The sequence below is a fragment of the Canis lupus genome, chromosome X, assembly GCF_003254725.2.
Source record: "Canis lupus dingo isolate Sandy chromosome X, ASM325472v2, whole genome shotgun sequence".
NCBI classification, from domain to species: domain Eukaryota; kingdom Metazoa; phylum Chordata; class Mammalia; order Carnivora; family Canidae; genus Canis; species Canis lupus.
The window spans coordinates 15497490-15515101 of NC_064281.1; the positions used below are offsets into that span (position 1 = coordinate 15497490).

Consider the following 17612-nt stretch of genomic DNA (forward strand, 5'->3'; position numbering starts at 1 on the left):
GGAGTCAGTAAGCACTGCCCTGTTGAATCTTTGTGACAATCATGTAAGTAGTGATGTTACTATGCCCATTTTGCAGATGAAGTGATTGAGCCTCAAAGAGATGAAGCCATTTCTCAAAGTCACGAGGATGGGGGGCTGGGAGCCCAGCCCCATGCTGTCTGACCCACAGGCGTGCTCTTAACCACTGTGAAGGACCCGCCTTGCCAGAGAGCATCCACAAGACGGACCACCACATGGCCATATACCACACAGAGAGTGTACATAAGCACAGGGAACTGTATCATGTGTAAGTTGGGGGGAAAAAAGGGTATCAAATTGCAGCTACAGTATGAGCTCAAATCAACTATGTTACAAAATATACAGAAAGAAAAAAATTGGAAAGGAAAAAAATAAAATAAAATAAATAAAAATAAAAAAAAAGAAAGGAAAAAATGTATAGTGTGATATGGGGCTAGTGTAGGATTATGGGCACATGTGAGTGTGGATATGTTTCCTTAATGTTTTCCGTACTGTCCATATGAGTACAGACTAACTTCATGACAAACAAGAGAAAGAAAGATGCTCTAAGGGCCACCTCCCCTTGCACACAGGCTGTCCCCTGGCAGAAGGCCCCTTCCCATCGGCCTGTCCCTTCCGGCTCTCCATTCCAACTTCTTCCTCTTTCTGCCTCCCTTCTCTGTCCTTCTATAAATTAGCTGGGGACAGATGTGTGTTTACCTAATGAAGTTATTGCTGAAACTCTGCCAACGAACCTTCCTTTACCTCAGGATCAGCGTAATTTCTTATTCACAGAACAGCCAGCACCCTGCAGCCTGGTTCTTCCCAGCCAAGCCCCAACAATGCCTACCCATGGATAAGTCTTGCTCACTTCCTGCTCATTTGAAAAATTTTATAACCAATTTCACATGAGCCTCCACTTGCCGAGGCTGTTCCCAGTGACCTTGCCTCAAACCACAGCCCTCCCCACAAAAAAACGACAATTACAAATCATCAAGTTTTCCAAGATTACTGTGCAAAGAAAAAAAAAATCCCTTAGTATTGTGTCAGGTTTGGCAAGGAGCCAACACATGAAATGCGACAAAGCCGAGCAGAGGGACATGGAGAGGATGGGAGGCGTGAGGCTAACAGCATGTGGCTAGTGTGGTCGTGGCAAGTGTGTGCCTCACTGTGGCAGAGGAAGAAGGCAGAGGTGTGAGGTGTCATGCAGAGCCCTGGCAGCAGTGGAGGCAGCTGGGGGCAGTTTTGAAAGGAGGGAACCATCTATGACTGCGTGCCTTGCGCCCACCAGGCTTGATCAGCACTGGCTGGGGGCCAAGCTTGGCTTATTAGCAAAGCAGGTTTACAGGTTGTCCTGTTTTCTTTTTCCCCCTTTGTCTGACTTCACTCTCTGATTCCATCAAACTTAGCCTTCCTCCTTCCTTAGATGAGAAATGATGCCATGTTTTCAAATGAGAGGTCTTTGAAGGTAATCCTAAACCAGAACCTGGGCCAGGGCTCCATGAAGCTCCAGATCCCCCCCCCCATCCCCCACCCCACCCCCAGGATTAGCACAAAACTACACGTGAGCCTCTGGGGATTTTCTTCTTTACATGCAACAGGAAGACAGTAGTGACAACTGAGAAGGCAGGCTGGGAAAATGTGTAGCAAAATGTCACGGGAAAAACTTCAACACAGGCGTTTATGATTCTCAAATAAAAAGACGTAAGCCATGTCACTTAGTCGGTTTTCCCCAAAATGTCCAATTGTGACCAGATGAAGGACACAGCACAGAGGGGACCTCCAGGTTAAGCAGGAGCCCAGCACTTTCTCTGAGGAGCTGACCAGGATCAACTAGCGCCACAGGTGGGCAGTCAGAAACACCCTCTCAACTCAGACGAGTATTTTAAGTTATGAATTTTTAGAGGCACTTGTTCTACTTCTTTGCTTTAGCCCTCCCTCCATAGTGGAAATATAACACTCCAGATCCAAACTCAGGTGGCGTTGGCCTGCTTGGTTCGCAGATTGATGCTAGAAACAGGATGTCAGAGCTACGAGTGATCACAGGGTCCTCTCTACACTGAGAAGACTGAGGCCCCGGGGGCCGTAGAGACAGCTAGGCGCTGGCCAAAGACAGCCTAGAACTCACATCCCTCACTGTCCAGATCGCAGCAATTTGTTAAGAGCCAACGTAAAAATGTTCTAACAAAATCAGTGAGCCAACGTTTTCTGATTTCTAGGAAAGCAGAATGCGTTCCATGGTCTTCACATATGCAGGGTGTACAGGCCTGTGTGCGCCTGCATGTGAGTCTGCCTGGGTGCAGTCATTGGCTGGGACACAGAAGCAAACACCATCCTTCAGAGGATACATTAACTAGATCTGATTTCTTACCATTATTACCAGGAAGGAAATAGATCTGAATGCTCTGGAGTGAAGACAGCAGGAAGGCAAGTCTTACTTCCTGCTGATGGATTTCAGAGCTGACTCTGCCCTTTGTTTGGCAAGCCTGGCCAGTTCCAGGCAAAGAGCTCATCAGCTGGCTCAACTGGCCTCCCTGGCAGGAATTTTGATTTGCCACTTGGCCTCTTGCCTTCGAGCTCTGGCCCCACACATGTGGTTTGTTGAGAGTAACCAGAGGAGTATACTCCTGATGGCTGGGTACCCTTTAGGGGGGCTTTGTTAGAGGACTTTGGTAAGGTTCTGGAAGCAAACCTTGGCTTGATTTTGAGCCTTGGGAAGCCCTCCCTCAGGCATCCAGCCAAGTTCTCTAGAGGGGTCTGTGTGAGGCTGGAGAGAGGACAAAAATGGACAGCTCCTGACCAGGGTACCCTTCATGGCTCTAGAAACACACACTGCCCTTTCTCCCCTGTCCCTGGTGGATTGGCAGTACCTTTGGAGAGTGCAGCTGGGGCTATGCTCAGTGATTACAGTATCTGTAAGGGCCCCCCTGCAGAGTCCCTAGCACGGGAGGTCCCCAGGGGCCACCATAAAAACTTGCTCTCGGCAGGGCCTCTCTTGAGATTCCTTAACCTCTGGCCTGGTGGCCTGCATCCCTGGTCTCCCTCTTAGCCAGGCCCATCCACACAGCTAGCCTATTGGGTAGTCACGCAAGCTTCAGTATTTGGCTTCCCCCGCAAGATGCTCTCACAATTTACCCCCTTGGCTCACGCCTCTGCTCCTTCTGCCCACTGTAAAAGTTGATGCCTCAACTCCATGCCCAGACCTCACATCCAGATAGAAAGGCCTGAGCTCCCCCGTGAGTGGGAGGAGGAATCTGACAGAGGACCCAGCTTTTCCCTGCCTCCTCTTCCTCTTTCATGCTAGAGCAGGAGAGAGCAGTAAGTAGGAGGGGAGGAATCGAAGGAAGGGAAGGTACACCTGGTCATCAAATGACCAAAGGACAAGCAATTCCTGAGAACCAATCCCGCATCAAGAGTGCTGCTATAGGCTGAATGTTTGTCCACTGAGTGGACCTAAAGTTCACAGGGTGAGACCTAATCCCCCATGTGGTGGTGTCTTGAGGTGTTGCCTTTGGGGGCACGATTGGGTCATGAGGGTGGTGCCTCATGGATGGGATTAGTGTCTTTAGAGAAGACCCTAGTGAGCTCCCCTACCTTTTCTGCCTTGTGACAGGCATCTATAAAACAAGAAGTGGATGTTCACTAGATGCCAGATCTGCTGCCACCTTGATCTTGGACTTGCCAACATCCACATTGTGAGAAATAAAGTCCCGTTGTTTATAAACCACCCAGTCTATGGTATTCTGTTACAGCAGCCTGAACTAAAACACACACTTTCAGGCCCCATGAAGGAGAAGCTTGGGACATGGACTGCCTTCAGAGATGACAGCTGAGATGGAGTGATGACAGAGAATCACTCCAGGCAAGAGTACAACTGAATGAGGTGCTCAGCTGAGAGAGTACAGGCTCTAAGTACTAGCAAGGGAAGGGGAAGGAACACCAGCCAGGCTGCTTCAGGGAAGCTCAGTTAAGACTCCATTATTAGGTCACGTTTGGGTGACATTAATGCCTCAACAGTCCCCATCTCTGCATCTGAAATTACCCAGAAAACTACACGTACAGACAAGGTTGTAGGCAGATTTTTTTTCACAATGCTGCTTATTAGAAACACATATTTGTTTCTCTTTGAAAGACTATTTGGGGAAGTAATTCAGTAGACATCTTTAGAAACTAGAAGCAATGGTTCTCAAAAGGCTGAAGGACATGACTAGGAACAAAGAAAATTCGGGTTGAGGCAGTTCTATAAACGGGATTGTCAGATGCTGGGGGCTGAAGGAACAGGGCCTCCTAAGAACGTGGTAAAGAGAATGCAGTCACAGTTACGCCAGCAAAATCCCCCTACAGTGGAATAGCCATCGTAGGAATCAAGCGAGTCTTCCTTTCCTGTAAAAGTTTGGACCCTACAAAACTGCTGGGTGATCTAGAACGATCTCAAGGCTGGCATTCAACTATGATTGAGAATGTGGGAAACAGAGTTGACTGTGCCACAGTGTGTCTGGAGATTGACGATGAACAAGAAGGGTCCGGTTAGCTGGGAAGACCGAAAGCTGTGGAAGTTGCTGGGGCCGGAGGTAGGGTGCACTGTGAGCAGCATCTGGGATTAGCTGAGCTTAACATACAGCTACCCTGCACACCCTCCCGCCTGGTGCATGAGGGTGCCTCAAGTTAGACGTGAAAGACCGTAGGTGAGAATGACTAGCTCCTCCTGTTTTCATTCCTTGCTCCCATAGAAAGCACCAGATAACTGTGGTTTCCTGTAGAATCTGGCTTCTTAAAAACCAGGCCCACAGGGAGCAAACGCCCTGGGCAGGCAGACCCATGTGTTCCAGACTGGCTGACATTTCAGTTCTTGTTGCAATTAGTAAGCTGGCAGTCTGTTCGCCGGGTAAGTCTCTGTGAGTTGGCAAAGGTGAGCCTGCATCACAGCCACAGGCATCTTTAGAAATCTTTCAGGGAACGTTTCTGTGTCCCAGAGAGGCAGTCCCTCCACTGCAGAACATCTGCTATGGGAACCTTCGAAGTGCCCTGGTTCTTGACATGGTACATCAACTCAGAAGAGTCCTCCGTGTCAGTGGATAGTAGAACAGTAACATCTTCTTCCAGTGATTTGAACAGTTTCTCTTCAAGGCTCTAGAGCCTGAGACTTTCTCTTAAAAAGCAATCTTTCAGAACAATTACCATTTGGAATAGCTCTTCTATTTTTTTCAATGACAGTGAAACATTTTCTGCTGTACTTGAGAGTTCAGGTCCCCCATTTTCCTTCAATAATCATGACAGAGCATGTGCATTGCTTCATTAGAGCTCTCAGAATATTTAATCTTTCCATTTTGATATTCAATTTTACTGTCAAGTCTCAAAATAAACAGACAGCCAGTGAATCTAGGTTCTCTCATAAATAGCTTACATAATTGCTCTAAAATATGCACCAAGAGATCAGCGGGTGCTCTCCCCCCCTTCCGCCCTCCCAGGGGAATATCTTGAGAGAAAGCCCCAAAGCGTTTCTCACCTAGTGAGAGAGAATCTGCTGAGCATTCTCTGAAAGAAAGCCCTCCAGGAAATTCCCAAAGGCTCCGTGGTAACCACCTGAGTCCATACCACAGCAGCAGAAAGAGCCAGCTTCGTCAGAATGCTCACTGATTCAAGAGGTCTCCTGCTGAATACATGCCGTGTGCTGCTATCTACCCTGATCATCCTAGACTGTCCTCTCTCCTGGGTGAATGGTTGCAGCCCCAGCCACTGGCAAGACAAGATGACATGTGCTGAAACTGGTGGTGGAATAATGTTCCAGACTCTGTCATTCACACAGAGCATTTGTGTTAATGATTCTAATCATCTTTACACAGCCAACTCAGCAAACAACAGCCCCAGCTCCCATCACATTGTCACCAGCTCACCAATACTATGGGTGTAGCGATAAAAGCTGGTATAACAGCCAATGGAAAGCTGGTTGGCTGGTTCTGTGGGCCAGAGGGGCTGAAAAGGTTGGAATACTTTAAATTTTCTAAAAGCTAAATGTCACATTATACCGTCATTTCTCAGCTGTAGGCATTACCTTGTCTGACAGGTTTGCCTATTGTTTTCCCCAACCGTGTTTTCTTCTTAGGGACAAGGTTAAAAGACCTATCAGGGGACACCTGGGTGGCTCAGTGGTTGAGCGTTTGCCCTCAGCTCAGGTCGTGATCCCAGGGTCCTGGGATCAAGTCCTGCATTGGGCTCCCCACAGGGAGCCTGCTTCTCCCTCTGCCTATGTCTCTGCCTCTCTGTCTCTCATGAATAAATTTTAAAAATCTTAAACAAAAAATAAAAGACCTATCAAGGATATGGTGGCTGCTTGTCTGAGGTTGGAGAGATGCCCATGGGGCTCCAAAGAGTGTGCATGCCTCAACGAGCAAGCTGAGTCTACTCCTCACTGACAACTTCACTATCTTGGCGGCAGTCTTCCCTTAATACCTTACGTAACGAAGCAGAGCTCCTAAAAGAGTATGTCACAGAATCTCTCACCTGGTGTATTTATTGCCCCACTAAAATGTGACTGAGAACTAGAAAGCAAGGTGTCACAATGTAGGCAACCACAGACTTTGCCCATTTGCTTATAGAATTATCCAGATTTTACCTTAGCCTTCAAAATCATCCTACCTCAATCAGAACCAGGAAGGGGGCAAACGTCCATCAGGACAGCACTCTGGCTAAGATTTCTTGGCCACAGGGAGAGGAGTCACCAGGAAGATTTTGGCAGCCAAATGCTTCAGGACATGGACACCTTTCACCAGGCTTGCAAAGATTGGTGAGAAGGGTCAAACAGGCAGTCTGAACAGCCTTCTCCACTCCACTCCTTGGAAGAGGCCCACCCTCGATGTCCTTTCAGAAAGGTCCAGCAGGTCTCTGGCCCTGAACATCAGACCTGCTACCTGACTCTAAGCCAACAAGGGCAGTAACTGTGTGTACTCTTCACTTCTCATCAACCAGCACGGTGGCTAGCCCACGAGAAGGGATCCAAAAAACACACAGTGGATAAATAAATAAACATAAAACCTAACTGCCAGGTAGCAGATCCTGAAAAAAATATGAGAAATAACATGAAGATTATGCCATTCTGTTCCCGCTTGTCTCTATAAATATAGTTTCTAAAGTACTAGATTTCTTTTTAAAGGCTATCATCAAAATTCTCAGATGCATTTGGATTCCCAGGGAAGTTCACAAAGACATTAAGATAAATGTGTTGATTTGACCAGCTGAAGCAAGATGAACCAGAGTCCGACTTCTATCATTACTATAGTTTCAGCTGGAGCCTTCCCACACTCGTGAAAACAGTAATTACAAGGACCAGAAAAGTTAATGCATATGGAGCCTTTACCAAGTACCAGGCGCTGTGCTCAAGAATTCTTAGCTTCTCAACAGTTCAACAAGGTGGGTACAATTATTCTCACAATTTTATAGATGAAAATACTGGGGCTCAGACACATCCAGTGGGGTGACCTTGAACAGAACAAGTGGCAGGGCCATGATTCAAGCCCAGGTCTAGCCAATGCTGTAGCCTCGAGTCACAAGTATTACACTCTATAAACGGTTGCCAAACCTCAATCCTGTGTCCTCTTGTTTCAAAACATTGACCATCCGGTCATTACTAAATGTTAGCATCTGTTTTTCTCAGGGATGGATTTTGTCAACTGATAACCGACCACCATGATCATCCAGTAAAAATGGCTCAAATGATTTTGCTTGCTAGAAATTGTTTTTTTTTCTTGATTGATGAGTTCTTCTCTAAGAATTGATTCCCCTCCCACAATATGGTTAGGAACTAGATGGTGGGGTTGTCATCAACTGAAACAGATACCTGCTTCTATGCCAGCACTTCCCCAATTGTAATGTGTAAACAGTTCACCTGAGGATCTTGTTAAAATGCAGGTTCTGATGCACCAGGTCTAGGGCGGGGTCTGAGTATTTCTAATAAGCTCCAGGCAATCCTGATAAAGTGTAGTCCACGGACCAGCATTAAGTGTCAGGGACAAAGAAAACACCAGGTAGCAGAATCCAGATAGTCTGGACCCAGAACTCAGTTCCAAGAGAGAATAACACATGAGGAACAGAACATTCTTCTGCTAAACGATACAGGAAAGCAAGCTCTCCAAAAGCCTAGGGGTGTGGCCCTACGCTTCAAACTGATCTAAAGATCTATGGGGTATGACCTTGGTGGGATCATGAGGCAGCTTCTTGAACAATCACATTTGTTCATCTAAGCAGTACATATGCCATCAATGCTGTTTAATGTCTTTAGCAACCATTCCACCAGTGTGTAGCAATCCTTCATAAACCTCAGCTCCAAGGGAATGGTCATGGGTCAAGGTCAGGTTCATGGTCCAGTAGCAGAGCCCCAACAGGCATAAAAAGGAACCCGGCCAGAAAGGCAGGCAGAAGTCAAGTGAAAGCCTGAGCAAAGAGCCCTGAGGGGCACAGCAGAACGGAAAGGACCTCTTAAGATGTAAAGTGCCTCTAACTTTTCAACATTTCTTGTTCCATCATCATCAGAGAAACAATTCACCTGGAGCGAGGCAAAGATGGACCAGCTCATTTAAACAGCATCGGACAATGGGTCCCCACAGAGAGAAAACAGATCAGAGGTGTATGCAAGTACATATATGGACGTGTGTGTATGTCTGTATACATGTCCGTGTTTGTGCACACACAGTGTAGGAACATCAGTGGCCTCACTGCATCCTCGGCTTCACAATGTGCTTTGGAGCCACTTCCACAATATTGGGCATTCCACCCACTGCCCCCCAAGGACATACCACACAGGATGCAGGCAGTCTGCTTACCAAATGGGACACCCAAGAGTTCTTCTCATTTGGGTGCTTATATGTTCTAGGTACTGCAACGAGTGCTTTACACACATTATCTTATTCATGCAACAACACCAGTATAAGGGTCACTGTGACCAGCTGTCAGATGAGGAAACTGAGGCTTGTCAGGTAATGAACTTGTTCACCCTCACACCCAGCCTACAGGACGGCTGAGGGCCCAGAAACCAGGTCCACTGAACGAAAACGCCAGTGCTCTTCAGTGGTCCGCTAAACTCCCCTCACCCGGTATCCCAACACCCATCACGGAAGCCACAAATTCAAGAGCGTGTGGAGCGCTGACGTCAAGGCCAGAAGACTTACATTGCCCTCCTTTTCAAAGTCAGGTGGAAGTAACTTCACGAAGTTGTCAGGGAAAACTCCTCGTCTGCCGTTGAGCTCTCCTTCCCACCAGCCCACGTCGATGCAATCCTAGGAAAACAGGGAGAAGAGAGTGAGAAATGCGGCAAGCACCCTCCGAGGAGGCCTGCCACCACTCTCAGAGAGAATGGAGGCCCTTTCCTGGAGGCCGCTATCAGTGCAACAGTGGTTACTGAGACGAAGTCAGCACAAATCTCCAAGTCAGATGGAGGAACAAAAGCACAAGTGTGCTGGAGCTGCTGGCTGGGACTCAAAACCCAGGGCTGCTGTCAGATGCCCTGAATCAATACGATCTTCTTTTCTTTAAAGATGGGAGGATATGTATTTTCTTCGTCTGAATTTTGCTGAAATAAAATGATTTCGTTAACTGTAAAACGTGCTTTAGAAAGTACCACACGCACAAATGTTCTCTTTGGTTGCCCTATCACAAAGCTTGTGGAAATTAAAAAGGGCTTTGTGACAATCGGCCAAGCATAAGAAAAATCACACTTTTGGCAAGCTCATGAACGCATTGTTCTTCCTCACCTTCTCCTCTCAGTGGTGATGGGGCACAGTTGTCATCATGAAAAGCCCTTCCCCCACCTCACAGAACTCCATGTTTGCTTACTAAATGAAAGAATACATCTACTCATTCTTCTAGATCAAACCTGCTTCCCTTCAAATAATCCCTATTCTGTTCATTCACTCGTCAAATGTTTATTGAGCGTCTATTTTATGCCAGGTGCCAGAGAGAGAGCCGGAGAGCTTGGCCTGTGCCAAGCTTCCGTTCTGAGCCTAACAGCCTCATGGTTCTCCTGGGCCTTTAATCTCAGACCACAAAATCACTTCTATTTTACTCCACATCCAATTAGTTAGAAGGCCAATTTGCTCTAGCTTTATAATATATCTCATATTTGTCCTCCAGCTCCAGTTCCACATCTACCAGCCTAATCCAAGACTCACCTGGCCTACCGCAAACCTCCTCACTTGGGCATTTCTTCCTGCCCGGTGGATGTACAGTGTATACTGCTGTTGAGTACACATCCTGGAGTAAAAACCCAGTTCTCAGACTGTGATCACGAATTCCTGTAGAGCCTAAAATGAGCAAAGGCTTCCCAAAAAGTGCTAGAAACACATAGGTCTTTTTAAGGTACGTCAGAAGCGGGGCATGCTCAACAAAGTGAGGAGATCATGCTCAGGGCCCACGGAGAGGCACTCCCGGTCCTCTACAGCACCGGGGTGGGGCAGGGAAGGGGCCAGGAGGGCTCAAGCAGAGATGGTAAATTCTAGTCCTGACCAACACCAAAAAACAGACATTTGAAGCATCAAGTTCAGATTTACCCAGAACAAACCTAGGTTCAAAAGACAACATAAGAGAATGCTTGTCTTTCTTGGAAAATGACAAAGAGAAGCCCAGGTAAGTATTCTGGTCCTGCTGATGTCACATCACTCCCTAAATAATCCAGCATCAGTCCCCACAGACGGGATTCATGAATGGGGGCGGTGGTGGCAGAGTACGATGGCTCCTGCTGTTCTTCCAACTCTGAGAAATCTCGTCATCAACAATACCAGGAAATGTTATGAAGGGGTTGGGGGGTGACATTCTTTTACTTTTAATCCTTAGAAATTAAACCTTTCAATTCAGAAGGCTCTGCTTTTAAGGAAATGCCTGGCACCTTTTTTTCCCTCCTCTTTTTTCCAGACAAGTCCTTCTTCTCTTCAAACCCAGCTTGAAACTCACCTTTAGGAAAGTGATAATGATGAATGCTTTATCTTTTCTTGGAATACTCACAACTGTGTTAATTTGCACTTCACGATATTCAATTCAACAAACATCTATGAAATGTAAAGTATATGTAAGTTCCTTTTGTAGGCACCAGACGTTAAACACGCAAAGAACATGATCCTTAACTCCAGGGAGCTTAGAGATTTATGTGAGAGACCCACATACAATATTATACAAGGTCCTTATGGCTAATAGGTATCAACCAAGAGCTCTGGTACCAAATGAGAGATAATCATTCACAGCTTTTCAAACAATCTTAAATCTTTTCATGCGCAAAGGGATTGCTTATGTGAGGACTGAACTTCCCTGCACATTAATTTCAAAGCACCTGATACAGAATTACATCCACAAAAGGCACTCAAATATTGTTGGGTGCTACATTTCTTTCCAAAAGCTTCCTTCCAAACTTTCTGACTGGTGCATATCCATGCCTTGCCTTATCTTAGGCAAGGAGCAACCCAATCATTGGGTTGAATCATTGTAACGAAGCCTTTTCCTTTATGTGTGAGAAAAACAATGAAGAAAATTTGCAGAAGCATATCCAGAATAACTGGAGAACTCATATATGCCTACAGGGGAAAAGTATGCAAACGACATATTTATTAGATCTCCCATCAGTGGAGAATGGCTTAGATGGCTTGTCTATACTCAGCTTTTTAAGGAAAACATTAACATTACTAATCATTGTGTAACTCAAGGTAAGAGAGGGAAGGTAGAGTACAATCTGTCTTACTGTTCTGATTGGTATGAAGATAAATACAAGGCTCATGGATGAGATAAGCACATTCCTAAAAGAAAACAGCCAGTGTGCCCCAGGACATGGAGGAAAGTGAAAGGGGGAGCCCCGCTGCAGGATAGAAACCAGCTCAGGGTCAAGGCATCTGGAGCAGGGCGCTTCTTACCCCCTGGCAAGAGAAGCTAATTTAAGGGAAATGGGAACAATTCTGATAGCAAAATGAGAAGTGGAAATACATCCTTTCTGACAAACCAGGCAAAAGAACAAGCCTTTTGATTGCAGAGACGAAGAGACAATTATTCATATGAGGGCTGTGCTTCTGGAAATGTAAAGGAGCAGCAAATTTAATTTATTTACTGAGGACTGAAAACATACAGGATAGCAGAGGAATTCAGGGGTAAACAGAAAATCATAATGTCCTTGCAGGGCTCCGGAGCTCAGAGCCTAGTGGGAGAGGCAGACAGCGAATCAATATGATGCAGAAATGCCAGCAGGAGTGGTAGGCCAGATTTAAAAACAAGTGGGACCAAGATGAACCAGGTAGCCTGAAAAGAGACAATGAGAGACGAACCAAGGCAATGAGAAAGGTCAGAAGCAGGATCACTAAGCATGAAGGAAGGGAAGAGGGAAAGCAGGAAGCAGGGGTCATGGAAGAAAACATTCAAGAACCAGCACTTAGAGTGAAGGCAGTGCCTGGCTCCCAGGGGGCTCCCAACCAACATCTACTGAAGAGCGATGTGAAGTGTGAGGCAAGATGGCCCTTGTGAGTGACAGAAGCAGAATGGAGGGGCAGCTGGTCAGTGATGTGCGAGGCCAGCATGTCATCAGGGTGGAGCGGATGTCCCCAAGGAGGATGGCAGGAGGTGCGTGAAAGCAGGACAATGAGATAGCAGCTGACCACTGAGGAGAGAGGCAGTGCAGCCAAAATACTGGAACATGTGAGAGTGACCATTTAAATTCTTTTCAAACCTGGGACACTGTTAATAATCACACTGGAAACAGAGATGTAACCCAAGAGGATGACCACCCTAGCGGATTTTGAGATTCCAATAGTGATGAGTAATGCCCAGTATAAGCAGGTTGAGGGGGCAGCTTCTGAATGAGGCAGGAGTTTGCAGTGGGAAAGAGTGAAAGATCAGCATGTAGATGAAAGTTTCCAGAACAATGACAATTAGAAATAACTCTACTGGCACAAAAGCAGAGGAAAGTACTTTAAAAAGAGTCAAGAGTATGGAAAGAATGATATTTCTGACATAGAATGGTCACTCTTCTATGACCAAGTCCTCAAAATGGTTTCCGGATGCCTCATCACCAGGCAGATATTTGAGTAAAATATGGTATTCTTCCTCATAAAAAACAAATGATGTTTTTCCTTTGAAGGAATGAATAAATAGAGCTGTAGTTGTGCTGTCCTCCTACCTCTACATTCTGCACTATGTCAGGTTCTCGGAGCTATCTCAGGAAAGGGGGAAAGAGAGCAAACGGGCCTGCGGAGACTTAAGTGGCCCTCTGGTTATAAAAACTCTGGGTCTCAGTCTCTCGACACACAGGAAAATCTTGGCGAGGTGTAAAGAGCCACATAACTGCTGGTGGTTATCATTATTATGGTGATTCTATGGACTGGTCTCAGGGACCTTGAGGGACAATATGATCAGGAAATCTTCTTTTTAAAGAGATAGATAGATAGATAGATAGATAGATAGATAGACAGACAGATTGATTATTTATTTATGCGGGACACACAGAGAGAAGCAGAGACACAGGCAGAGGGAGAAGCAGGCTCCCTGTGGGGAGCCCAATGTGGGACTCGATCCCAGGACCCCAAGATCATGACCTGAGCCAAAGGCAGACACTCAACCACTGAGCTGCTCCAATGCCCTGACCAGGAAAGCTTCTGAATTAAGATCACACACATTTGTCACCATCCTTGGGTGAAACCACCAGTGGCTGTAGCTCACACACTTGGAAGAAAGCCAAAGAGAGGGACACCAAGGCCCCAGGGCAGGTCTGAGGAGGGAAGACTTGCCCAGACCCCAATATCATGCCTTAGTCCACTTGATCCTGTCGGAGGAGCCCTGAAAAATGTGGCTGAAGCACTCCAGCACGTCACACAGCTAACCAAAGCAGGGGCCGGCTGACGGTCACCTCCTGACATGCAACTTGTTGGCAGAAAGTCACCAGTGAGCTCTGGCCAATTGGACTCTAGTCTAGGCACTACAAATGTTTACAAAAGACAAACCTGCCACCTGGATTGCAGATTGATTAACAGAATGAGCTGCAACCTCCTTCTGGGCTCCCTTTTGTCAAGAATGCAGAGCAACCTAATAGTTTAGGGTTTATCAATGGTGGTTGCACATTTATCTGGGGAGTTTTTAAAATTCCCAATGCCTGGGCTACACCCCACAATTCAAGCACAATTTCTAGGCGGTGGCACCAGGAAATCGGCACTTTTTAGAAGTCCCCAGGTCCTCCCAATATGCAGGTTAACAATCAATGATTTGGACTAGTGCTTCTCAAACTTTAATGCACATACTATCCACTTGGGGATCCTGTGAAGATGCCAATTTGGATTCAGTAGGTCTAAAGCAGGTCTGAGATTCAGTATTTCTAACAGGTTTCTGGGTGATGCATATGCTGCTGGTCCATGAACCACACTTTGAGTAGGAAGACTCTCAAAAATGGTAAGCTTTTTGAAAACAAGGATCTTATCTTTACACCTTTACACCCACCAAATACCTAGAACATTTCCAGGCAAATACCGATTCTGAATAAATGTTGGCTAAATGGATGAAATGATGGATGGCCCAATCTTCCCCCAGACTATTGATCTACTTCTCTCAATTTTCAAACATCAGAAGTGAGGTCAAATTGAATGAGGAAGAGCAAGTATAGATTAGCTACACAAGAAAGCTTCATCTATATGATGTGGCTTACCTGTTGGTCTGTACCGCATTAATTATTTGTCTATAATTGTAGAAACAAAAAGTACCTCCAAAATGTAGGCCACATTTTCTCAGACACTGTAAGTGCACTATTTGAGTTCAGACGGGAATGCATAGCTTACAAATGGACATATCAAACCAAAAAATGGAAAGATTAAAATCGATTCATTTTAAGTGCTCAGTCACTTCTCTTGGTGGTTAGCTGTCCCCACATTCCCCAGAAATTTCTGATTTCCCAGAAGTTATCCAGCATGGCTGAAAAAAAATTTTCATGGCCTTCTTTGATGACTGAGATATCACGCCAGAAGAAAGTGAGTGCTGTACACTTTCAGTGTGGCTGTTAAGTGAGCCTCAGAGTGTCCCGAGGGGGTCTTACACCCTCAGCATCCCACCAGCAGTACAGAAAGCGCTGTTTAATATTTACTAATGAACGTCTTCTGCGTGGAGCTTCAGGGGGTCTATTGAGAGAAAGATCCATAGAAGCCACAGCCCAAGAGCACTCAGCTTTGCCTCTGCTTGTTAACACCTCCCCAAGAGATGCAATTATTCTGCATGGCTGGGATTTTGGCTCAGAATTTCCAACATCCCCGTAAGTCAGTTATTAAAGCAGGCTCATCAACATCATGGTTTATGAGGTAAGAGGGGAAAAAAAAAAGACTACTGTCTCTCTCAATGTCAGAAGAAATGCCTGACAGACCACAGTTCATGAGAGAAACCAAGGATATAGCCCCAGATACAAATTCGCTCAAGGAAATGTCACATTCCAGACTAAAAAACCCAATGAAACAGATCAATGAAACCAGGAGCTGGTTCCTTGAAAAGATAAACAAAATTGATAAACCTTTAGCCAGACTCATCAAGAAAAAAAAGAGAGGACCCGAATAAATAAAATCAGAAATGAAGGAAGAGAAACAATAACTGACACTGTAGAAATACAAAGGATTAGAAGAGAATATTATGAAAAATTATATGCCAACAAATTGGACAACCCAGAGGAAATGGACAAATTCCTAGAGACACATAACCTCCCAAAACTGAATCAGGAAGAAACAGAAAATTTGAACAGACTGATTACCAGCAATGAAATTGAATCAGTAATCAAAAAATTCCCAACAAACAAAAGTCAGGACCAGATGGCTTCACAGGGGAATTCTACTAAACACTTACAGCAGAGCTAATACCTAATCTTCTCAAACTATTCCAAAAAATAGAAGAGACAGCAAAGCTTCCAAATTCATTCTATGAGGCCAGCAGTACCCTGACATGAAACCAGAAAAAGACACTGCTAAAAAAGAGAACTATAGGCCAATATCCCTGATGTACACACATGAAAAAATCCTCAACAAAATACCAGCAAACCAAATTCAACAGTACATTAAAAAAAAATCATTCACCATGATCAAGTGGGATTATTCCTGGGATGCAAGGGTGGTTTGATATTCACAAATCAGTATGATAGGGGCATCTGGGTGGCTTAGCGGTTGAGCGTCTCCCCTTGGCTCAGGGCATGATCCTGGGATCCGGGATCAAGTTCCGCATTGGGCTCCCTGCATGGAGCCTGCTTCTCCCTCTGCCTATGTCTCTCCTTCTCTCTCTCTGTGTCTCTCATGAATAAATAAAATCTTAATAAAAACAAATCAGTATGATACATCATATTAACAAGAGAAAGGATAAAAACCATATGATTATCTCAACAGATGCAGAAAAAGCATTTGACAAAGTACAACATCCAATCATGATAAAAACTCTCAACAAAGTAGGTCTAGAAGGAACATATCTCAACATAATAAAGGCCTTATATGAAAAACCCGTAACTAACATCATCCTTAATGGGGGAAAAACTGAGAGCCTTTCCCCTAAGGTCGGGAACATGACAGGGATGCTCACTCTCACCACTATTGTTCAACATAGACTAGAAGTCCTAGCCTCAGCAATCAGACATCAAAAAGTAGTAAGTGGCATCCAAATTGGCAAGGAAGAAGTCAAACTTCCACTATTTGCAGATGACATTATACTCTATAGAGAAAATCTGAAAGACTCTTCCAAAAACTATTCGAACTGATAAATGAATTCAGTAAGGCTTCAGGACGTGAAATTAATATACAGAAATCTGTTGCATTTCTATACACTAACAATGAAGTACTAGAAAGAAATTAAGAAAACAATCCCACTCACAGTCACATCAAAAATAATAAAATACTTAGGAATAAACTTAACCAAGGAGGTGAAAGACCTACAAAATGAAAACTATAAAACACTGATGAAAGAAATTAAAGGAAAATGTCACATTACAAATGTCAACATTCTAGGATTGTCAAGGCTTAGGGAGTCATTCACTATTTTGTTGATACTGAGAACTCATGACCTCAAAGAATTTATCTAACTTGTAAAAAAAAAAAAAAAAACCCTGATTTTTTTTACTGGGCAATAACTTACAGGCTTTGCAACGTTAGTTTAGGACTCTGTCATTTGACATATTATATAACTGGTAATGAAAAACTAGGGATGCCTGGGTGGCTCAGTGGTTGAGCATCTGTCTTTGGCTCGGGTCGTGATCCCACGGTTCCGGGATTGAATCTCATATCAGGCTTCCCACAGGGAGTCTGCTTCTCCCTCTGCCTGGGTCTCTGCCTCTCAAGAGAGAGAGAGAGAGAGAGAGAGAGAAATTGGATAAGGAACACACAAAGAGCACTAATCAAGCCTCCACTTGGTCATGCGAATATGAACTGAAGCATGTATGGATGCCTGCAAACTATTCAGAAATGTCCCCATGTCTTCTATAAGCTACCCACAACATCCCTCACATTTTCCTACTTCTTCATACATAGAGTAATTTGTGACTGTATGGTCTCAACAACTATATAAGCTACACCCTGAAGACTGGATTTTTGCGATCTTCCTTGTAAGAGTGTTGAGTTTTGTTATGGCGAGCAAGTTACTTGCAGATCAGCTTG

General features: G+C 45.0%; 1 protein-coding gene across 15 annotated transcripts in view; it reads right to left on the reverse strand.

The window, feature by feature from the left end:
• The window catches only part of SH3KBP1 (SH3 domain containing kinase binding protein 1), a 339638-nt gene that overhangs the window by 57791 nt on the left and 264235 nt on the right, over positions 1-17612 (reverse strand). For all 15 annotated transcript variants that reach the window (XM_025438119.3, XM_035711695.2, XM_025438092.3 and 12 more), the window contains one exon: positions 9159-9266. In XM_025438119.3, coding sequence (XP_025293904.2) covers positions 9159-9266 — 108 coding nt within the window. The remainder of the gene's footprint in view (positions 1-9158; positions 9267-17612) is intronic.